At 41.9% G+C, this 25,587-nt stretch overlaps 1 protein-coding gene across 1 annotated transcript; it reads right to left on the bottom strand.

Annotated features, from left to right (window-relative positions):
• Positions 1-25,012, bottom strand: LOC142662408 (uncharacterized). The gene is made up of 2 exons (XM_075840624.1): positions 24,843-25,012; positions 1-2,066 (listed from the first exon to the last, which is right to left on the bottom strand). Exon 2 carries the CDS (start codon positions 1,869-1,871, stop codon positions 378-380), a length of 1,494 nt encoding a protein of 497 aa, XP_075696739.1. The 5' UTR covers positions 1,872-2,066; positions 24,843-25,012; the 3' UTR covers positions 1-377.
• Between the last annotated feature and the right edge of the window lie 575 nt (positions 25,013-25,587).

Here is a 25,587-nt window from a genome sequence, read left to right as displayed (position 1 = left end):
TATCTCTCTGATTTATTGGCAAGCATAACACATATATATATATAGGACAAAACCACAATTACTCAGCAAAACGTGGTCAAGCTGTTTGCTGAAATGTACAGATAAAGGCGGGGTCAGTCTAAGATGTCTGACCACCCAAGATAAGCTAAGAAGAGAAATGTTACACAAGTCACGCAATGTGCGATAAACATCGTCCTGACACGTAGGCATAAAAAGATATTACACATAGAATAATATGAAAATTAAATAATTGTTCATCCTTCCTTATTAAACCCTCCTGTTTTTCATATTCATTCTCATTGTCCAGCTACTTCACTTGGTGTTTCCATCAAATGGGACCTGAGTCCATTCACCGGTAAATGATCTTGAATATTACTTCAGGACATAGGGTATTGGTCGTCAAAACTTTTCGGCTTAGGTTTGTGATGAACAATCTTTTTGGTCTTCTTACATATCATTGGTACTAAATAAATGACTAGTTTAACAAGTATATATAATACTAATATAATGAGTAGTATGTGTAAAATCCCCTGTATTATTCCTGCAATCCATCCTCCTATACCCTTAAACCAATTTGCAGGGTTCAAGAATGAGAAGGTGTTTCCCCACCAGCTGTCCTCATTCTCTTTATGTTCCTTTAGCCATTTCTCTCTGAAGTCAGCTACTTTTGTTATGCTAGCTTTAATACGGAGGCTTCCTGCGGGATCAATATAATGACAACAGGCTGGTCCCACAATCTGACACATTCCTCCTTGAGAGGCAGTTAGGTAATCGAGTACTATGGTGTGTTGATTGGCTACCACGATCAATTGTCTTTGTATTATATTGGTGGCATTTAGTAAGTTGAGTATCTCAAATATTTGCTGATCCAGATAGTCTGTAGCCTCTACTAGTTTATCCCACATCTGCGTAATCATGGGATAGACTAACAGGGTGCTTATAATTGCATTTGCAGTTCCTATGCTCACCACATGGGGTCGTCCATCTGGCCGAGGCCTATTGTCTGCTTTCCTTTTATATAATGTGTGTCTGGGCACTGCATTAACATTTATATCTACATGTGGTATGATGAACGTGGCAGGTGTTAGATAAGCCAGTGTACATGTACCTGTAAAGTTACTTGGGAGCCATTTATACGCCTGGTGTTCGCATACGATATACATGTTCTTTGGTACTCCTACGACTGACCCGTTAAATAAGTTTGCCACCCATTTGGCTACCATGTTACCCTCTAGTGCAGAGGAGAAGGCTGTAATGTTGGTGGTATTGTTAACCTGTAATAGTAGGGCTTCCCTGATCATTTGTAAGGTGGTAGTTACGCAGGGGGGCATCTGACCTAACGTGGCATCAATTCCTACACACTGAGTATCGATGGAACTGGTACCATTGCATTCTGTGTAGTTCATTAATGAAAAAGGTATTCTGCCGGATTTAATGTGTATACAGCTGCAGGATGAGAAGCTGGGATAACAGGCAAGGTCCACTCGCGCAGAAGCCCAAGGCGTCTGTGCCATCTTTAGGGGTGGACCACTCCTGTTAAACAACATCCACGGCTCTTCCATCCATGCAGCTACTGGCAATGGTACATTTTTATCCTTACTTTTCCCTGTCAGGGTAGTAATTACAGTGTTGTTACACAGTTCTCTAATTTCATTCAAGGTGACAGGGATGGCAAGGTAGGGCATACTTTTGGAGTTAACAGGACTATGAATACAAGTCCAACAATCAGTCAGGTTATCCTGGCCCTTCAAGGCCTGATATAAAACTTGGTGGTGCTTGATGAATGTATTGTCCCAATCGTCCTTATTTAGGTAAGGCGGCAGTGTGTTGACTAGCATCAGGTTCAGGAGTGTCACTACCAGGTACCACATCTTGGCTCACTATCTTCTTGCAGTGGCTAGCGTGTATCCAAGTGGCTCTTCCTTGGAGTTTTACTGAAGTAGCGGTCACCAGCTGCACTTGATGAGGTGCTGTATAGCGAGGCTGTAGGCTGGTGCGATCGTGGATCTTTACCACAACCCAATCTCCTGGTTGCAAGGAGTGGGTTCCTGCAAGAGAGTTAGGATCTGGAATAGAAGACAGTGTCAATTTGTGCACTCTTTCGAGTCGTTTATGTAAGGCCATCAGATATTGTGTCATCTTATCATAATTACTCTGCAATTGTTGAGGAAAATATAAACCAGTCTTTGGAGGACACCCAAAAAGAATCTCAAAAGGGGAGAGTTGATCCTTTCCCCTTGGGGTGCTTCTTACAGAAAACAGGGCCATAGGCAAGCATTTCGTCCATGGCAAGGAAGTCTCATCCATGGCTTTCTGAATTTTCAATTTCAATGTTCCATTTAACCTTTCTACTTTGCCGCTACTCTGCGGATGGTATGGGGTATGAAATGCTTGCTCTATTCCTAGGCTTTTTAAGATCTTCCCCAGTAACTCCTGAGTAAAATGTGTTCCTCTATCGCTTTCTATGGTCTCTGGGACACCATACCTGCATACTATTTCATTTAGTAGCTTATCCGCTGTGCTAGCAGCATTTGCTTTTGATACTGGAAAGGCTTCAGGCCATCCTGAAAACAAATCAATACAGACTAGGACATATTTATATGGCCCCACCTGAGGTAGCTGTATGTAATCCACCTGCAGTCTCTGAAAGGGGTAGTAGGACTTGGGTGTGTGTTTTGCTGGTGTTTTTACTACCTTTCCTGGGTTGTGCTGTGCACAGATCATGCAGCTTTGTACATATTTTGCTGCAGCATGCTGGAATCCCGGGTTTCGGCACCATTTAAACTGTCATGGAAGCCCCCTTCAGGTAGACTGTGTTTGTCAGAAGCAAAATGGACTTCCCTTCTTTGTTGAGTGGTGTTCAAATTAATGTCGGCCTTGAGAAATATATACGGGCCCTCTGTACATCAAATCAGGCACAGCAGTCATGATTGTCTGTCAGAATATCTCTCTGATTTATTGGCAAGCATAACACATATATATATAGGACAAAACCACAATTACTCAGCAAAACGTGGTCAAGCTGTTTGCTGAAATGTACAGATAAAGGCGGGGTCAGTCTAAGATGTCTGACCACCCAAGATAAGCTAAGAAGAGAAATGTTACACAAGTCACGCAATGTCAGATAAACATCGTCCTGACACGTAGGCATAAAAAGATATTACACATAGAATAATATGAAAATTAAATAATTGTTCATCCTTCCTTATTACCGCGTAGATCGTATTTCTTTGAAAACATTCACATGAGTGACAGGCTGTATGCTGGAATTTAAAATGAGAAGTTTTGGTAACAGATTGACCCCATGTCTTACATAACATGCAGATCAGATTACATTCAATAATGAAAAATCCACTAGAAACCTGACTTCAGCAAAATATTTCCATGGTGAGTAAGCAGGAGCTAAAACCGGTTTAATGACAGGCCTAATCAATCAGTCGCTAAAAACCATGCTCCGTGCTCACAATCCAGGCATAATCAATCAATTCAATCATTAGTACATTGCCACCAGATTTATATTGCTGGAGTTGTAGCCACAGAAAGTGAGGTTGTTGGGATCAATAATCGCTGCGAGCAAGAGTAGCAGAAATACGCAATAATAGGGAAATGCAAGGAGAATTGGACAATTTCTGGAACATTGCAGATTGTTATTATAAGCGTCGCATTTACTGCACAAATTATGGGTTTCTGGACCATTAGGGACAATGTGAAGAAACTGAAGATATGGCATTATTATAAGTAAGGATATAATTTGCAAGTCTTTTCTTGGAAATCAATGCATCAGCCTTACAGTATAAGCCTATAGATAATTTATGTTTCCCAAACCTGAGAATCTCCTGCTTTTGCAAAACTACAATGTAACGGCCGCGGTAACAGACCGCAGACCCCTTTCATCTTGCCGACGTCTTCCTCCCCGCAGATGCCAGCACATGCGGCTGTCCTGTCCTGCAGTGACCACTAGGGTGCGCGCACAAGCTCATTCCTGGCCTTAAAGGGCCAGCGTGCACACATGTTTAGAATTAGTAATTAGCCCATGATCACCCTGGACTATAAGAAGGGCCCTGCCCCTTTGCTCATTGCCTGAGCGTTGTTAGTATTCCCATGTTAGTCTGCAAATGGTCCCTTAGTGTTCTCCTGTTCCCGTTGTTACCCGTGCCCTGTTACCTGTATCCCATGCTACCGTTGTTCCTATGCCTTAGAAGTTGGAGTCGTGTTGTGACTCCAGTCATGCCTGCTGTCATCTGCCACGCTTTGCATCATCTGCCTTCTGAAGTTTCATCTGTGCCTAGCCACTGCCACTGTCTAGACTATTCAGGTACCCTTGTGCTGGAATTTGTATTATTGGGTACACTGTAGTTTGGCCATCTGCCATCCCGCTACGGCGGTGCGGCCTAGTCTGTCCACACACCCACAGATCGTGACATACAACTCCCAGCATCCCGGCTGCCAGGATATGTTACAAGATGTAGATTTTAACCGCAGGAGAGCCACAGGTTGGAGACCACTGCTCTTCTGCCGCAGCCTGGTGGTGTCTGGTTCTATAAGCTCACTAAACGCGCTGTAGTCCGGGGTTTGCATTTGTAATCGTCATGTAAATACTACTTATTCACAGGCCAAGTACTCTATGTTCAATATTGCTTTCCATGTAATTATTCCTTTTGTGGAAAGAAGTCACTGACCTCTGGGGAGAGCAGTGGTGATAAATGAGTTGTGGGAAGATCTTCTCAGTTTGTGTCCCCATGACAACACTTCTTGCTCCTATGTTCTAGCAGCTCCATGTTCTAATACGGACACTGGGTCTCAAAACAGCCAATCAGAATCCATCTTTAATTTTTCTAGCATTGTTAAGAAAATAATTGAAGAAATCATATTGATCGCATTAAAGGCTATGAACACCTTTTGAAAACGTGTTATGGGTTTTTTTTAATAAAAAAATCTGAATCTGTGTGATTGGTGCAACTTTCTTATGACTTTTTATAAAAAAATATTTTTACTTTTTGAGATACAGCTGCTTTGTATCCTGGTTGTATCAGGTTGTATCAGCGAATACTGCTTGTTTCTGATACGCAGGATCGAGCTGTTACCGATCACATCTAAGATCATAACTTAGATGTGATCGATAACAATTGGATCCTGCATGTCAGAGACACTCAGGACCCAAAGACACTGAACCCGTCAGTGCCACTGACCTGACGGATACAGGTCTCAGCACAAGATACAGCTGCTCTGTATACAGTATACAAAACAGCTGTATCTCAAAAAATAAAAATAATTTTAAATAAAAAGTAAGTAGAACGTTGCACCAAACACCCTCGGATACACATTTTTATATATAAAAAAAAAAGTTTTCAAAGGTTTACGTAGCCTTTAAGGCCAATTTCACAGTTGGGGTTTTTCCATGATCCTAGTTTGGTTGAGTGGAAGCGCTGGGGTCTGAGTGTGGCGGACCTACCAAGGAAAATAAAATGCTGGTGAATTAATCAAGTGTCTGTCATATCACTGAGCTGTAGAAACCGGAAGTGTTGTCATGAGGACACAGATAACAAAGCTCTTCTAACATGATGTCTGTAACTTTTGATAACTCCTCATAGAGTATAATTACTCTGTAATTCCACGTTAAGCATCAAGTATGGATAGTCCTTTCTCCTGTGTTTGTTCACATCTCATACAGAGGAACTAAACAAACAAACAAACAAACAAACAAACCATATCATGATCTCATTTTATGAAATCTATCCCTGCAGTCCTCAGAAATCCTGGCTCTTAGTCCTCTAGTCCTTCATCCCTCAATATCAGCCTCTGTCTAATACCAAAGTGGCCATTGTGAAGTGTTCTCCTTTATGAGCTATTTCTGAGGAAGCCAGAAGATGGGAAAACATCCACATTATTTAATCACTAGTATAGAAAACCTGTTACACGGGTTTGCTAGCAAAAGGAATGATGATCGAATATCCACCACTTGACCACTCCTACTCGAATATCCACCACTCGACCACTCCTACTCGAATATCCACCACTCGACCACTCCTACTCGAATATCCACCACTCGACCACTCCTACTCTAATATCCACCACTCGACCACTCCCAACCATAAGTAAGACGCTGGGTGAGAAGGAGACAACTGTTGGTGCAATAGTAAGAAAATGGAAGACATACAAAATGACTGTCAATCGACATCGATCTGGGGCTCCATGCAAAATCTCACCTCGTGGGGTATCCTTGATCCTGAGGAAGGTGAGAGCTCAGCCGAAAACTACACGGGGGGAACTTGTTAATGATCTCAAGGCAGCTGGGACCACAGTCACCAAGAAAACCATTGGTAACACATTACGCCGTAATGGATTAAAATCCTGCAGTGCCCGCAAGGTCCCCCTGCTCAAGAAGGCACATGTACAGGCCCATCTGAAGTTTGCAAATGAACATCTGGATGATTCTGAGAGTGATTGGGAGAAGGTGCTGTGGTCAGATGAGACTAAAATTTAGCTCTTTGGCATTAACTCAACTCGCCGTGTTTGGAGGAAGAGAAATGCTGCCTATGACCCAAAGAACACCGTCCCCACTGTCAAGCATGGAGGTGGAACCATTATGTTTTGGGGGTGTTTCTCTGCTAAGGGCACAGGACTACTTCACCGCATCAATGGGAGAATGGATCCAGCCATGTACCGTCAAATCCTGAGTGACAACCTCCTTCCCTCCACCAGGACATTAAAAATGGCTCGTGGCTGGGTGTTCCAGCACGACAATGACCCGAAACATACAGCCAAGGCAACAAAGGAGTGGCTCAAAAAGAAGCACATTAAGGTCATGGAGTGGCCTAGCCAGTCTCCAGACCTTAATCCTATCGAAAACTTATGGCGAGAGCTGAAGATCCGAGTTGCCAAGCGACAGCTTCGAAATCATAACGATTTACAGATGATCTGCAAAGAGGAGTGGTCCAAAATTCCATCTAACATGTGTGCAAACCTCATCATCAACTACAAAAAACGTGTGACGTCTGTGCTTGCCAACAAGGGTTTTGCCACCTAGTATTAAGTCTTGTTTGCCAAAGGGATCAAATACTTATTTCTCTGTGCAAAATGCAAATAAATATATATCATTTTGACAATGTGATTTTCTGTTTTGTTTTTTTTATATAATCTATCTCTCACTGGTAAAATTAACCTAGCCAAAAAAATTCTAGACTGTTCATGTCTTTGACAGTGGGCAAACTTACAAAATCAGCAAGGGATCAAATACTTATTTCCTTCACTGTATATCTGTATGTAGTGAGCTCCCGCCAGTGGTGACTGGAGGTAGGAGAACATAAAATTGTCTGGGTGAACCCAAACTTTTGAACGGTAGTGTATATTGGACGAGGTGTCCGAGGTACAGTTGGGGTTTTTTTTTACTCAGCTGCTTTTCTCTCTTTTACCAAATACAACGAAACGCTATGATACGCGCCAAACCTCATTTCTCTCCTTCTTTCCAATTCCTTATTATTTCATTTAGAAGATAAAAGCAACAACAGGTAAGTGTTACTGGATGTTTTGGACAAGAGTAGAAGCATAGGATTTTTGGTTGGGAGTGGTCGAGTGGTGGATATTAGAGTAGGAGTGGTCGAGTGGTGGATATTCGAGTAGGAGTGGTCGAGTGGTGGATATTCGAGTAGGAGTGGTCGAGTGGTGGATATTCGAGTAGGAGTGGTCGAGTGGTGGATATTCGAGTAGGAGTGGTCGAGTGGTGGATATTCGAGTAGGAGTGGTCGAGTGGTGGATATTCGAGTAGGAGTGGTCGAGTGGTGGATATTCGAGTAGGAGTGGTCGAGTGGTGGATATTCGAGTAGGAGTGGTCGAGTGGTGGATATTCGAGTAGGAGTGGTCGAGTGGTGGATATTCGAGTAGGAGTGGTCGAGTGGTGGATATTCGAGTAGGAGTGGTCCACTCCTACTCGAATATCCACCACTCGACCACTCCTACTCGAATATCCACCACTCGACCACTCCTACTCGAATATCCACCACTCGACCACTCCTACTCGAATATCCACCACTCGACCACTCCTACTCGAATATCCACCACTCGACCACTCCTACTCGAATATCCACCACTCGACCACTCCTACTCGAATATCCACCACTCGACCACTCCTACTCGAATATCCACCACTCGACCACTCCTACTCGAATATCCACCACTCGACCACTCCTACTCGAATATCCACCACTCGACCACTCCTACTCGAATATCCACCACTCGACCACTCCTACTCGAATATCCACCACTCGACCACTCCTACTCGAATATCCACCACTCGACCACTCCTACTCGAATATCCACCACTCGACCACTCCTACTCGAATATCCACCACTCGACCACTCCTACTCGAATATCCACCACTCGACCACTCCTACTCGAATATCCACCACTCGACCACTCCTACTCGAATATCCACCACTCGACCACTCCTACTCGAATATCCACCACTCGACCACTCCTACTCGAATATCCACCACTCGACCACTCCTACTCGAATATCCACCACTCGACCACTCCTACTCGAATATCCACCACTCGACCACTCCTACTCGAATATCCACCACTCGACCACTCCTACTCGAATATCCACCACTCGACCACTCCTACTCGAATATCCACCACTCGACCACTCCCAACCAAAAATCCTATGCTTCTACTCTTGTCCAAAACATCCAGTAACACTTACCTGTTGTTGCTTTTATCTTCTAAATGAAATAATAAGGAATTGGAAAGAAGGAGAGAAATGAGGTTTGGCGCGTATCATAGCGTTTCGTTGTATTTGGTAAAAGAGAGAAAAGCAGCTGAGTAAAAAAAAACCCCAACTGTACCTCGGACACCTCGTCCAATATACACTACCGTTCAAAAGTTTGGGTTCACCCAGACAATTTTATGTTCTCCTACCTCCAGTCACCACTGGCGGGACCTCACTACATACAGATATACAGTGAAGGAAATAAGTATTTGATCCCTTGCTGATTTTGTAAGTTTGCCCACTGTCAAAGACATGAACAGTCTAGAATTTTTTTGGCTAGGTTAATTTTACCAGTGAGAGATAGATTATATAAAAAAAACAAAACAGAAAATCACATTGTCAAAATGATATATATTTATTTGCATTTTGCACAGAGAAATAAGTATTTGATCCCTTTGGCAAACAAGACTTAATACTAGGTGGCAAAACCCTTGTTGGCAAGCACAGACGTCACACGTTTTTTGTAGTTGATGATGAGGTTTGCACACATGTTAGATGGAATTTTGGACCACTCCTCTTTGCAGATCATCTGTAAATCGTTATGATTTCGAAGCTGTCGCTTGGCAACTCGGATCTTCAGCTCTCGCCATAAGATTTCGATAGGATTAAGGTCTGGAGACTGGCTAGGCCACTCCATGACCTTAATGTGCTTCTTTTTGAGCCACTCCTTTGTTGCCTTGGCTGTATGTTTCGGGTCATTGTCGTGCTGGAACACCCAGCCACGAGCCATTTTTAATGTCCTGGTGGAGGGAAGGAGGTTGTCACTCAGGATTTGACGGTACATGGCTGGATCCATTCTCCCATTGATGCGGTGAAGTAGTCCTGTGCCCTTAGCAGAGAAACACCCCCAAAACATAATGGTTCCACCTCCATGCTTGACAGTGGGGACGGTGTTCTTTGGGTCATAGGCAGCATTTCTCTTCCTCCAAACACGGCGAGTTGAGTTAATGCCAAAGAGCTAAATTTTAGTCTCATCTGACCACAGCACCTTCTCCCAATCACTCTCAGAATCATCCAGATGTTCATTTGCAAACTTCAGATGGGCCTGTACATGTGCCTTCTTGAGCAGGGGGACCTTGCGGGCACTGCAGGATTTTAATCCATTACGGCGTAATGTGTTACCAATGGTTTTCTTGGTGACTGTGGTCCCAGCTGCCTTGAGATCATTAACAAGTTCCCCCCGTGTAGTTTTCGGCTGAGCTCTCACCTTCCTCAGGATCAAGGATACCCCACGAGGTGAGATTTTGCATGGAGCCCCAGATCGATGTCGATTGACAGTCATTTTGTATGTCTTCCATTTTCTTACTATTGCACCAACAGTTGTCTCCTTCTCACCCAGCGTCTTGCTTATGGTATTGTAGCCCATTCCAGCCTTGTGTAGGTCTATGATCTTGTCCCTGACATCCTTAGAAAGCTCTTTGGTCTTACCCATGTTGTAGAGGTTAGAGTCAGACTGATCATTGAGTCTGTGGACAGGAGTCTCTTATACAGGTGACCATGTAAGAGCTGTCTATAATGCAGGCACCAAGTTGATTTGGAGCAGTAACTGGTCTGGAGGAGGCTGAACTCTTAATGGTTGGTAGGGGATCAAATACTTATTTCTCTCTGCACAATGCAAATAAATATATATCATTTTGACAATGTGATTTTCTGTTTTTTTTTAATATAATCTATCTCTCACTGGTAAAATTAAACCTAGCCTAAAAATTCTAGACTGTTCATGTCTTTGACAGTGGGCAAACTTACAAAATCAGCAAGGGATCAAATACTTATTTCCTTCACTGTATACAGCAACCATAGAGTTACATGATATCATTCTCCTACATCCAGCCACCACTGGGGGGAGCTCACTACATACAGCTCCCATAGAGTTACATGATATCACTCTGCTGCCTGCAGCCACCACTGGGGGAGTTCACTACATACATACATATTATAATTTTATATACGGTATATATATATATATATATATATATATATATATATATATATATAATCAAGATCTGACTTCGATCTAATCCTGTTTTTTCCCCTCTTTTTAACATTTGCATTTGGTTCCCCTCTGAACGTAGCATGTGATGTTCTTGTTTATTTCATTGCTTCCCTCTATTATTGTGTTCATATTGTTCTAGTTTGGTCCAGGAGTCCTGCAGAGCTATGAGTTTTCGGCATTGATTTCTTTATTTTACTTTGACCCATGTACAGCCAGGTCCCCCTGTTGTCTTGCACCCTCAATGTGCTCTTCTGATTTATTATTAAATTATTACTGGCTTTGATGCCTATAAAGCTTCATTGACATGCCCTTTGTTGTTTATTTCTCTTCTGTATCGATCACATAGCGCTTGCTGTTATTATCACCCGTCTCCGCATACTGTTGTTGTCTTTGATTAGCACAATACCTATGCGTTACTTTGTTTTATCAGATTAGTGAAGTTCTCCATCTGTATTTAATGAAGATAGACCGAATGTAATGGGGGGGGGGGAGGGGTATTAACCAATTCACAATGATAATCCCTGATAAATATAAAGACAAAACATAAAATGCAGCATCAGGCCTCATTTACACGAGCGTGTGCGTTTTGCGCACGCAAAAAAACGCTGCGTTTTGCGTGCGCAAAAGGCAATTGACAGCTCCGTGTGTCATCCGTGTATGATGCGCGGCTGCGTGATTTTCGCGCAGCCGCCATCATAGAGATGAGGTAGTCGACGCCCGTCACTGTCCAAGGTGCTGAAAGAGCTAACTGATCGGCAGTAACTCTTTCAGCACCCTCGACAGTGAATGCCGATCACAATCTACACCAACCTGTGAATAAAAAAAGACGTTCACACTTACCATGAACTGCCTGCTTCCTCCAGTCCGGTCTCCCGGCCGTTGCCTTGGTGACGCGTCCCTCTCTTGTCATCCGGCCCCACCTCCCAGGATGACGCGGCAGGCCATGAGACCGCTGCAGCCTGTGATTGGCTGCAGCCTGTGCTTGGCCTGTGATTGGCTGCAGCTGTCACTTGGCCTGAATTGTCATCCCGGGAGGTCGGACTGGAGGAAGAAGCCGGGAGTTATCGGTAAGTCAGAACTTCTTTTTTTTTTTTACACGTATATGTATATTGTGATCGAAAGTCACTGTCCATGGTGCTGAAACAGTTTAAGTCTTTCAGCACCGTGGGCAGTGACTGTCTCCTGACGTCGCGTACCCGAACATTTTTTGCCGGGTTCGGTTAAAACGAGTTCGGCCGAACCCGGTGAAGTTCGGTGCGCTCATCTCTAATTTGACACTCCGTTTGGATGTTTGTAACCAGAAAAGCACGTGGTGCTTTTCTGTTTACATTCAGGAGTTTGACAGCTCTTGCGTGATTTTCGCGCATGCAACGCAGGACCGTCAGTGTGGCATGCGTTGTTTTCACGCACCCATTGAAGTCAATGGGTGCGTGTTGCGTGAAAAACGCAAGAATATAGAACATGTCGTGAGTTTTACGCAACGCACTCACGCTGCGCAAAATTCACGCATCGTCTAAACAGCCCCATAGACTATTATAGGTGCGTACGACACGCGTGAAAAGCACGCGCGTCGCACGCGCGTATAATACGCTCGTGTAAATGAGGCCTCACATTGGAGCTTCTCTGGCTAAAGGCTCTTTTACACGAGTCAATTATTGGGTAATGAGCGTTCACAGAATGCTTGTTCCCGATCAGTGCCCTGTGTAAACAGGTCAACGATCAGCCGATGAACGAGAAATGGGTAACGAGCGCTCGTCCCCATACATTACTGATAATAGCTCCTTGTGAAAGGAGCAAATGAGCGAACGAGCTGTCTCCTTGATCGGCGGTCATTGTTACGCCCAAAAAAAGATGCTATCCGCCTAAAAGTGAATCACCACTACAGTCTCCATAGTCAGCAAATGAAAAATGCAGCATAATTTTAAAATATATTTATCTCTTTTTTGCTGTGTTTACTTAATTTTAACTTTCTTTTCAGTGTGAAAAGTGTGAGGGTTATGGGCTCGTCCACCCATAACGGAATTGCTGAGTATTTTCCAGCACAGCTGAAACAAATGAGGTGTGCCTTGCTGTATGGTAAATGTTGATAGTGCGGTGAGCAAAGACAGGCCCCGCAAAACGCACTTCCATGCGTGGTTGTTGCCATACAGTGTGAACAGTTAGTCAACCGCACCCTCACGCTGGTGTCCCTGCAAACCAGAGCAGCAGCGTGGGGAGCGGCCGTGATGAGTACTGCAACCGCTCTCAGCTGTCACACTGTATCGCAAGAACCACGCATGGAAGTGCGTTTTGCGGGGCCTGTCTTTGCTCACCGCACTGTCAACATTTACCATACAGCAAGGCACACCTCATTTGTTTCAGCTGTGCTGCCTGTTACAATTAACAGCGCAGTTGAGACAATCTTAGTCTTAGCTTTACAGCATATTCTTACTGTCCTAAGACTACTAGCTTTATTAAAATTGACCTGCAACGTATTTTGTGGCATCTCGACAGCCTAGAAATCTATGTTTTGTCACTTGAGCATATTGACAGCACAATCATCCATAACAATACTTCACTACACTATCTATGGCCAAGGGTATGTGAGCTTGGGGGTCACTCACACATACCTGTTTGCACCACTGGACTTTTAATTATATTAATTCCTTTTAATGCAAATCAATAAAAGTTAAATATTAATTTACCTACAGACCACATTCTTTCCCCCTCTCCCACTTCCTGATCTATTTGGGCTGTGTGTGGTACCCAGGGGAGGGGGGCCCAGTCAAAAGTTTTCTAAGGAGCCCAGTGTTTCCTAGTTACGCCCCTGCCCTGCGGCGCACATGGTGGATACGCTGCAAACTTTTAAAAACAAAATGCTAAATGGAAACCATCAGCAAGCATGTTAGTTGCTGCTATTGGCTCTTTTTATGGCCTTCTTATTTTTTGTGTCTTTAATACACCTTGCAGTTTTATATCAATCAAGGTAATATCCACCTTTTGAACGCCATTTTATTTTAAGATACAAAATTATGCGATGCTCAATTTCAGAATAAATCTTTATAGGGGTTGGAGCTCCGTTTTTCTGACATAGAGCGCCATATACTCTATATTACCATTGAAGTAAATTTATATACTTTGTATGCAGTGAGCTCCCCCTAATGGAGGCTGCTGGCTGGCCGCATTGTATTAGTATGGCTCTACAGGGGATTTTTTTTAGCTCTAGAACAGAAAATTCGGCTCCATCCCCTAAAAATGCAAAAGACTAAGTTTGGCAACTCCTAACAAAGTGAAATAAATGGGCAGGTGCAAATCGGCTGAGACTTTAATGCAACAGCAAAAAACGCAGGGGCAGTCTGCGGGCGCTAAGATATTTGCAAACTTTGTATATATGTATTATTTTAAATTGCATTACTATTATATTTACTAAACTTATTAATGTGAGGTTCTTAGCGCACATTTTAATCTATTTGTGTAAGCCCAGCCGGCATTAACATACTATCAGCTCTTGCATCTTGTTTAAGATCTGCAATTTCTCAACGAAATTGTTGATTAAGCAAGAAAGTGACTTAAAGAATAATTCTAATTATATGCAGCCATTATAGGGATGATTTACTGCTATACATGCTAATGCCCAAGCTTTAACATTATTGCATCTAATTAAGTTTCACTTATAAGGGAAGCCCTGCTACATTTCATAATGATAACATTAATAATAATTATACATTGTGTTTATATAGTATCTTTGCAGTTACACTTCAAAGGCTCCCATGAAGTAAATAGACTTCAATAGTATTCTCGACGAACATTACAGGGGACGGAGAGAAGAAGAAAGTGTAGCCTAATGACATTATTAGCCAATTAGAGATGAGTAAGTGCGCTCATAAAACAATTAAGTCACTGGCTACAATGACATAAGTGCCTTCTAATGACCAGAGCTGGAATCCACCCAGCAAGAACTTCATCACCTAAACAAGTCAGATTCCAAAAATGTAACTTAGTATCATAGATTAACCGCCAAGTGGAAACTGCAGGCACCAGATACATCTCCCCAAGTGCCGCTGTGACTCCGCAAGGTTCTTTTGACGGCTCTTCTCATGATCAATAATAACCGATACAGCTAGATACAAAGGATGATGGGTAGATATAATGTCTAAAAGATGATGGGGTAGATACAATGTTGTAAAAGATCATGGGGTAGATACAATGTTGTAAAAGATGATGGGTAGATACAATGTTGTAAAAGATGATGGCGTAGATACAATGTTGTAAAAGATGATGGGTAGATATAATGTTGTAATAGATGATGGGGTAGATACAATGTTGTAAAAGATGATGGGTAGATACAATGTTGTAAAAGATGATGGGTAGATACAATGTTGTAAAAGATGATGGGTAGATACAATGTTGTAAAAGATGATGGGTAGATACAATGTTGTAAAAGATGATGGGTAGATACAATGTTGTAAAAGATGATGGGTAGATACAATGTTGTAAAAGATGATGGGTAAATACAAGGTTGTAAAAGATGATGGGTAGATACAATGTTGTAAAAGATGATGGGTAGATACAATCCTGTAAAAGATGATGGGTAGATACAATGTTGTAAAAGATGATGGGTAGATACAATGTTGTAAAAGATGATGGGTAGATACAATGTTGTAAAAGATGATGGGTAGATACAATCCTGTAAAAGATGATGGGGTAGATACAATGTTGTAAAAGATGATGGGTAGATACAATGTTGTAAAAGATGATGGGTAGATACAATGTTGTAAAAGATGATGGGTAGATACAATGTTGTAATAGATGATGGGTAGACCATGTGTATTCCCCGTTTGTTGCACATAGGCCTCCTGTAATGTTCTGCCATTGGTTATTTTTACCAACACCTATGTGTTAAAATATTGGTGCCACATCAGGAGGGGCAAAATGGTTTTACCATGATTTTTGTATTATTTTTTTTTTTAGTAGCCTTTGTAAATGTTTGCTGTGCACAATACTGTAATGTCTTGTTTGTATAGTAAATTATAATATTCACAAATAAAAAATAAAGCATAAAACAATAGACGGTACATGTAAATTGTGTCATGTAATTTCTGGCATGCATTTGCGGGTATGTACACTATTTCAACCATTTTATTTATTGATCCAATGCATCTAAAAAGTTAAGCAACTTTGTAAATCATCTTGATTAAAAATCTTCAACCGTTTTGTGTATACAGCTCCTATGTAGGTCTGTGTCTCCATAGTTACAGACTACAAACAAACCTGATTCTGGAATCTGATTCTGCAGTCATGTTTTACTCCTATCCATCTTCTTGAAAATCTATAGACAGTAGAACAGGAGGCAGAGGATGAGTTCACACGTAGCGGAAATACTGATTTTGTTGTGGAAAATCTGCCGCAAAATAGAGTAGCAGTGAAGTGGATGAGATTTGAACAAATCTCATCCACATGCTGCGTAAATGATGAGGCCGGCCTGCAGGACGGCAGAGGGCTGTATTGCCATGGCTACTTAAGGGCTTGTTCATGCTGCGTGTTTTCGACGTGTTTTTGTCGCATTTTACGCGCTGAAAAAAGGTGTAAAAAATGCATGCTTTAAGCTTCCCATTGACATCAATGGGAAAACGCATTGTAGTGCATACGACGCGTTTTTTTTACGTGCGCATGTTTAAAATGCGTCGTATAAAAAAAGAAGCATCAGGTCAATTCTTGGCACATAAAACGTGTGGCTAACGCGCCTAATTCTCATAGTCAATGGGAGTCCAAATTCTGTACCCAAAAAAACTCACCGATACAGTGAAATAAGGTCTTTACACCTCTGGGTATAAGGAAGAATGGTTCAATTCACTGACAGTTAGCACAGATCTTGAAAATGGTGATGAATTAAAAAGAATGATAGTTGCAGAACTCTTCATTAAACAAGGATTAAGCTTTATTTCCAACCATATTTTACACCTGTACCTGAGCAAATGTCCAAGATACTCGGCGACAAGTCCTAGTTGCTCACTAAATCAAAATGAACTTGGGATAATATCTTTATCTGTCATCTGTGCTACATGCGGCTTCCACTGCCAGTGTACTATCGAAAAAGCCTGTTTAGTGCGTGCTCTATCATGATATCCAATGATTGGCATTGCTGTCACCCGTATAGCCCCAATCCAATCCATCCTAAATGCCTGTCAGAACCATCCATCAGTTTCATTACTCCTCGCTAACTGCTGACCTATCAAATCCCTCTGCTGACTCCCTCAAATTCTAAAAGGGGAAAGACATTCTAAAATATCGCTTCACCCATTGCAAGGAGACCAAATCATCTCTGTCTGATGAGAAAGAACAAGCAAAATCATTAACTGATCTGTAATCTACAGAATCAAAGTCCGGAACTACTTAAAGGGCTCGTCCAGTCTTGTGGACAAAAATCCTAATCTAAAAAATCAAGCAAGCAAAGTCTGAAAGGGCTATTCCCATCTTTTAGTATATGCCATCACTTTGTGATTGGTGGGATCCGGCCTAGGGGACCCCCACTGATCCTGAGATTGAAGAGACTGTTCTAGTTCTGCCTCACCTTCAAGGTTTTCCCTGCACGTTGGTGCTCCTCGCCATTGACTGTACAGGGAACTGCAGCCTCATTCGCTTAAAGTGTAAGTAAACTTTTAAAAAAACTTTGACATGTCAGAAGTTTTGATCAGTGGGGGTCGGAGCACTGAGACCCTACCCATCGCTAAAACGAAGCAGGATAAGTGCTCGGGGGAGAGCGGTGCCGCTTCGTTTTTGTTCGGCATTCCTCGGAGTGAGTGGTGTACGGGCTCAATAGAAATTCTGTGAGTCCGTAAACTGCTTGCACATCTTTCTGAGGAAAGACGATCAGAAGCTAAGCAGCATAGCGCTCAACCAAGCTTTTCTGCCGCTTCGTTTTAGCAATCGTCGGGGGTCTCAGTGCTCGGACCCCCACCAATCAAAATTTCTGACAGGTCAAAAGTTTTTTTAGTTGCCCTTTAAATAGTTCCCTGCTTGAGGCCCAGCGCACTGCTGTGAAGAGAAAAACAATGAAGGGGCTGCAGCACTAGAAGAGATCGGACTACGAATGACTTATAGGATGGGAATAACCAAAGAGACAATATACAGGATCACTATGGTGTGTGTGTGTGTGTGTGTGTGTGTGTGTGTGAGTGTGTGTGTGTGTAATTATATATAATTATACAGTATTTAGTGTAGATCACTGCTAATGCTTATGATTACAGAACCAGACAGTAATCATTGCCAGTTTTTATTAAAATAACATAATATTATCACACAACTTTTTGATTATATAGCTTGACATGAAATACCACATGCTCTGGTTATTTATTAGAAACAAGTTCATGTTCGGCTTTGTTCACCATAGGTTTCCGTTTGCATCACGATTTATTTCAGTGGTGACGGATCCGATGCCAATGGTTTCCATTTGTCACCGTTGTTTAAGGGTTCTGTCGTTTTGACAGAATGAATAGCGCAGTTGACTACGGTATTGATTCCATCAAAATGACGGAACCCTTAAAAACCATTTGCATCGGATCCGTCACCATTGAAATCAATGGTGTTGCAAACGGAAATGTATGGTTTCTGTTTTTTTGGATTTCGTTCATGGTTTCCCCTGACAAAAAGCTCAGACGGAACCCATGAACGGAGCCCTGACGTAGATATGAATGAAGCCTTAGATATACACCGTCTAATTCACAAGATGACGTCGGTTAATTGCACTGAATTTCAGTTTTTGTTTTTTTTCTATTAATTGCCCAGCCCTACCCCATAGACTTTAAATTAATTTATTTGAGCCTTGTCTACACCGTGTTCCAAATTATTATGCACATTGGATTTAATTATTAGTTTTTCAATGAAACTCATGGATGGTATTGTGTCTTAGGGTATGTTCACACGCTGAGAGGCAGTTACGTGTGAAAAGACAGACTGTTAACAGCTGCCTCGTTTCACACGTAAAAGCTCCTCCTCGTAATTTACGAGGCGTCTGAGACGCTCGTAAACCTTGAGCTGTGCTTCATTGATTTCAATGAAGAACGGCTCAAATTACGTGGCAAAGAAGTGCCCTGCACTTCTTTGCCGAGGCAGTAAATTTACGCGTCGTCGTTTGACAGCTGTCAAACGACGACGCGTAAATTACAGGTCGTCTGCACAGTACGTCGGCAAACCCATTCAAATGAATGGGCAGATGTTTGCCGACGTATTGCAGCCCTATTTTCAGACGTAAAACGAGGCATAATACGCCTCGTATACGTCTGAAATTTGGCCGTGTGAACATACCCTTTGGGCTCTTTGGATCATTGTAATCAATCTCAGACACCTGTGATAATTAGTTTGCCAGGTGTGCCCAATCAAAGGAAAACTACTTAAGAAGAACGTTCCACATTATTAAGCAGCCACAGGTTTCAAGCAATATGGGAAAGAAAAAGGATCTCTCCGCTGCCGAAAAGCGTGAAATAGTGCAATACCTTGGACAAGGTATGAAAACATTGGATATTTCAAGAAAACTTAAGCGTGATCATCGTACTGTGAAAAGATTTGTGGCTGATTCAGAGCACAGACAGGTTCGTTCAGATAAAGGCATAATGAGGAAGGTTTCTGCCAGACAAATTAATAGGATTAGGAGAGCAGCTGCTAAAATGGCATTGCAAAGCAGCAAACAGGTATTTGAAGCCGCTGGTGCCTCTGGAGTCCCACGAACCTCAAGGTGTAGGATCCTCCAGAGGTTTGCAAGTGTGCATAAAACTATTATTCGGCCACCGCTAAACAATGCTCACAAGCAGAAACGGTCGCAGTAGGCTCAGAAATACATGAAGACTAATTTTCAAACTGTGTTGTTTACTGATGAGTGCCGTGCAACCCTGGATGGTCCAGATGGATGGAGTAGTGGATGGTTGGTGAATGGCCACCATGTCCCAACAAGGCTGCGACGTCAGCAAGGAGGTGGCGGAGTCATGTTTTGGGCTGAAATCATGGAGAGAGAGCTGGTAGGCCCCTTTAGGGTCCCTGACGGTGTGAAAATTACCTCTGCAAAGTACGTAGAGTTTATGACTGACTACTTTCTTCCGTGGTACAAAAAAAAGAACCATGCCTTCCGTAGCAAAATTATCTTCATGCATGACAATGCACCATCTCATGCTGTAAAGAATACCTCTGTGTCATTGGTTGCTATGGGCATAAAAGGAGAGAAACTCATGGTGTGGCCCCCATGTTCCCCTGACCTCAACCCTATTGAGAACCTTTGGAGCATCCTCAAGCAAAATATCTATGAGGGTGGGAGGCAGTTCACATCAAAACAGAAGCTCTGGGAGGCGATTCTGACATCCTGCAAAGATATTCAAGTAGAAACTGTCCAAATACTCACAAATTCAATGGATGCAAGAATTGTGAAGGTGATATCAAAGAAGGGGCCTGCTAAGTTTTTTTTATTGAAAGCGCTTTTTATTTATGTAAATATGACCTCCTGATGCTGCAAATTCAACAAATTACCATTTTAGTTCTCTTTACAACCTGTAAAATGTTTTGATCTCTGTTGTGCATAATAATGTGAAGCATTTTGAGTTTTTTACTTCTAAAAAAAAATCTGTTATCATTAGGAGATTTGTTCAATAAAATTTTGCTTTATACTCCAATGGTTGACGGCTTGAAGATTATACTGACTGTCATTTGCATCGACTATTTAGGAAAATCAGCGAAAAATAGCATTTGCATAATAATTTGGAATGCAGTGTAGATTCTGTAATGTTCTTCATGTAAAGTATAAACTAGATTGTTTATTGTTAATACCTCTGTGTCATTGGCTGCTAATTTCTTTAATTTAGGGGAAAACACATAAAAAATTAATAACTCCCTCACACAGTGTCTATATAAGTTCTTGATCATGATGGATTTGTGCTCTGTGTATTCCCTGTTACAGTATGGTTTCTACATTGTAGCAGCTAGTGACTGTCATCTCTATATAAATGTGAGTTGACCGGTGACAGTCATGTGACAGCGCTGCACCACCCATGGGGGAGGAGATTTAAAAATGCCAACTGGAAATGATGCATCATGGGTAGTAAAAAAAAAAAATCTTAGGGTCTCGCGCTATGATTATCAAAGTGGGATAATCACTGGTGCGCTACGGGTCATCAATGTAAAATAATGTTCAGGACTATATTTAGTTGGCTGTATACGGAATATTAAGTGTTCATTGGCGACCAGGCTCTGTTCTAGTCCTCTGAGGGGGTATCTCTTAATATTTCGAAGGGTGAAACTACGGAGGGCAAGCTCAAAATAGCATTTGTCATGATGATTAAGACTAAGGCTGGCATAAAAACGTAAAGAAGGTATGGCCCCCTGGGATGTGTGGTATGTATCTGCTGGGTTTCAGCTGCATTCATTTAACACATCTGAATAAAACATTCCTGCAGATTAACACGGCACTTCCATCGCTGTGAAAATTTAATGAGAACTTTCTGCGGCGAATAATGATGATCCAGAGATCCACTTTGCATGTTAAGTCAATTTTGCCTTTAAACTCTCAAATTGAGAAAAATCAGCCGCTGCTGTTTGAACCTTTTATACTCGGTGACTTCAGACTATAGTATTGTGATTGCTTGCTGCATGGATTATGGATGCCGAGTTACATTTTTATGCCTTAAGATAAGATTTACACAGCTCCTCGCACAACTCTTCCAATATATAGACAAATAGGGAGAGATGAAGACATGATGGGGCAGCCGGCTAATTCTCAACGTCTTTCCTTTAGTAGGGACTAATGACATCTCGGAAAGAAATTTTGGGCAACATGAATTAAAACATTACTGCAGATAAAAAGTGGATCATTTGCTCAATACAACCAATCACCTTCCAGCGCAGGTTAAAAGAAGCAATCTGATTGGTTGTCATGGGCGTCTAATCCACTTCTTGGCTGCACTAGCTTTTATGCATAAGGCCCATTGTTTGAAACATAATCCCCAATAATCAAGGGTAATAATCCATAAACTAGTAAAATTTCTGATATCTAATGTGATTAAATAATATTTAGAAATGTCATTATGTATAAATGTGACTTAAAATTTATTGTGATGTATTTTTAAGGGGTTGTAAACACAAAATCCACCCTCCCCCCTCTAAAAAAATAATAATATACAATTACTGCAGCGACTATGTGAAAAGATCAGATTCCATACTGTAGCTAAAGCTGCTCTTCTTGCCTCTCTCACAGCAGGATTTCCCAGCACTAAAGCAGGAATCAGTAGCTGAAGTACATCCAGTCAGCTGTCTGTAGCAATAATGACTTCACTCCCTATGTATCTGCAGCCAAGAAAATTCCCAGTTAAATGGGAGTTTCCATTCGTATGTAAGTAAAGCTTAATCATTGTATACAGCAAAGTTTTGCAACCTTCTAATATACTTTGTGGTTCAACTCTTCACCATTTTCATGATTTCTGCTTTTTGTCATTGAATGGAATCAGTGTAGGCTTGAAACACTGTACGACTCCAGGCAGTAGTCTGTGAGCTAAACCCTGCAGCAGCAGAGGATAGGAGATATTTGTATGATCGCGGGGGACCCCACCGATCACTAGGTCGGGGTCTTGAGTTCCCTATTCTTCCTAAGCATTGTCGTTGCTTGGACATGGTGCTGCGTTGAGAATCTATGGGACTGACTGGGACAGCCGAGCACAGTAGTGGGACCCCCAGCGATCATACATGTATTATATATCCTGTGGATTTTTTAAATATTTACATGGGTCTAAACAATCCCCTTTAAGGTTTTGATGGCCACGGAGTGCGGCTTTAAATAGTCTTCAGAAGGGTAAGTTATATATCATGCATGAAAAGTGAATGTTTTCTGATGGTGCCGTGATGGTTGCTGTCCGCTAATAATTATTTTATATTGTCAATAATAATTATCATAAAATCATCTATACACATTACACAGTTTCTCACTCTTTCAGCTTGTAGGGGAGGATATTTTAGTGCCAGAAATTCGTGTTGGACTTGATTCAAAGTATTTCATAATATTAGCTGACTGCCCTATTTGAAATTTACATACGCACTTACGCGTTGCGTGTTGCTGTAGTGATGATGTTATTACGTTCATATGAGCTTTTATGGATTTTTATATGTTAGATGCTTTAATAAATGTGAGATTTTAGTGCAGTTCTATGGGTGGTGGTGAATTATGTAGTAGTTACTAATTGAATATTTGCTTGTCATCCACAAATTGTATAACAATTTGCCAGTCTGATATTGCAGTGTGTTAAAGCAGGCAGGAATTGTCATTTAAACATGCGAGCAGTAAGAGCTTGTCCACACATAACGGAATTGCTGCAGAAAATTTCTGCAGCAGTACCGTTGAAAGTATCGGACTTTCCGCTGCAACAAAAACTCACCATTTCCTGCGCTTTTGACTGTAGAAATTGGTGCGTATTTTGCTTAGTTTTTCGCAATGCTGGAAGATGGTGTCTCCTTTGAAAAACAAAGCAATTCAGTCACTTTCCGCAGCAGGAATTGACATGCTGCGGTACGAAAAATACGCACAGCGGGTCAATTTCTGCTCGTAATTTTTACGCAGCGTGTGGATGAGATGTTAGATCTCACCCACTTTGCTGCTACTATATTCTGCTGCGGATTTTCCGTCCGCAATTCCGGACAGAACATACGCAGCAATTCGGCTACATGTGGCGGAGCCCTAAAGATTATTGAAGTGCAACTCCAAGGAACAAGCGGAAGTTTATGACACCTGCAGCCTGTCCTCTCCTGTCCTATGAAGCTTATTACAGGCAGCGAATATATCACAGTCTATAATAGAATAATAATGCGTTTTCTTCATACAGAATCCATTCTGCTTAACATTCATGAGCCCTTAGGCCGTCCGGTCATAACAGAGTCAACTCCGGCCATTAATGAAAAAACAATTTACCGACGAGCTTCAAAGAATAAGCACATATAGTGCTATGATTGTTCCAGAATGTACTTGCTTTGTTTTTCAGAGTATGGAGAAAATAACATTTTCCACTCGAGTACTAAGCGCAATTGTTTTTTAAGCGGGTTTTATGTAAATAAAGAGTACTCATGAAAAGTTTTGCAACTTTTTAAAATACTTTTTGTTTCATTTCCTGAGACTTTTAAAGATCTCTGCTTGAGGCCTGTGAATGGAGAAATTATTGTTTACATTCAGGGGATGAAAACCTGTCCAGCTGACACAGGTGCACGGCTTGTTACAGTGTATCAGATCTCTCTCTTGTACCGAACCACGCAGCGGGCAGTTTTTCAGCTTGAATGTAAATCAGATTGTTTACATTCAGTAACTGCGAACAGAGATTTTTAAACTGGTGAGGAATTGAAATTCAAAGTATATTTCAAAGTTGAAGAACATTTCATTATACAATTATTACTTTTTAGCTAATCTTATGACATATCCACGGGATTTACCATAAATTTCTGATAAGTGGGGTCCCACCTCTAGGACCCCCAACTTTCAAGAGAACGGGTCCCCTGACCCTAGTTATGCAAGGTGAGGAGGTGAGTGGCAGCTGCATCCAGACTTAGGCTTCGTTCACATCTGCGTCAGGGCTCCGTTCATGAGTTCCATCTGACCTTTCCATCAGGGAAACCCATGAACGGAATCCAAACGGAAACCATAGGTCTCCGTTTGCATCACTATAGATTTCAATGGTGACGGATCTGGTGCAAATGGTTTCCATTTGTCCTCGTTGTGGAAGGGTTTCATCGTTTTGACAGAAGCAATACGGTAGTCGACTGCGCTATTCATTTGGTCAAAACGACTGAACCCTTAAATAACCGTGACAAACGTACACCATTTGCACTGGATCCGTCACCATTGAAATCAATGGTGCTGCAAACAGAAACCTATGGTTTCCGTTTGGGTTCCATTCATGATTTCCCCTGACAGATAGGTCAGATGGAACCCATGAACGGAGTCCCAACGCAGATGTGAACGAAGCCTTAGACTGAAGAGATGGTTGTAATTTTTCAGGCATTTATGGCATATAATGTGGATAACCCGATAACGAAATGTTAGCGTTCTGAGCAATTGTGTAATATGACTAATATGATCCACAATTCACCTGTAATCCCTGCTCTACTTCCTGCTGCCGAGATCACAGAACTCCTTGATCTCCACCTTTTATATCCAGGGAGCGTCTTTCTTCTCTCTTCTTCAGCGTCAGCAGTAAGTGCGACCGTCATTACCATTTCGGCAAGATTCTGCGCAGTGTTAGATATGACATGATATTCTTCCCCGTGTGGCTTTCTAATGGAATAATACATTAAAAGAGATACAAGGCATCAAACTTGTCACAAGACGCCTTAAGTGACAGCGATACGGCTCAGCAGTCTTTGCAGGAGTCATCTTTATTAGAAAAGCGACACTTCATGTTTAATTCTCTAGAACAATCAAATGGAAGTCTTACATTAGTGATAAAACAGCAATCAATATCCCAGCACTCTAGAGAGCTCGCATACAGTGGAAAGCGTGTTTTGTCTGCGTGACACCTGGGTGCTAATTCAACAAAATGGGCTTTATGAATGACGGTGACAACCTCCCACCGGAATCACCCAGCACAATAGGATTGAATGCAACTCAACTACCCAGGAGTTCCCAAGGGAAAAAAATAACTTCCAACCCTTTTTATGCAATAAATATGAAACGTTTAGGACGCGGCTGTTTACCCAATATGTATGGGCAGAGGGAATAAGAACTGGTCTACCAAAGAAGACTTGGCCAAGCATGCATGTGTTTTCTATGGGGAGAGGGATATAAACCCCTGCCAGATCCCTCAGTAGGCAACCTATCTCCCGCTGGAACATGAG

The sequence above is a fragment of the Rhinoderma darwinii genome, chromosome 10 (genome assembly GCF_050947455.1).
Source record: "Rhinoderma darwinii isolate aRhiDar2 chromosome 10, aRhiDar2.hap1, whole genome shotgun sequence".
In the NCBI taxonomy this organism is placed as follows: domain Eukaryota; kingdom Metazoa; phylum Chordata; class Amphibia; order Anura; family Rhinodermatidae; genus Rhinoderma; species Rhinoderma darwinii.
Note: the sequence above shows the minus strand (reverse complement) of the source record. Positions and strands in the feature narration are given on the sequence as shown.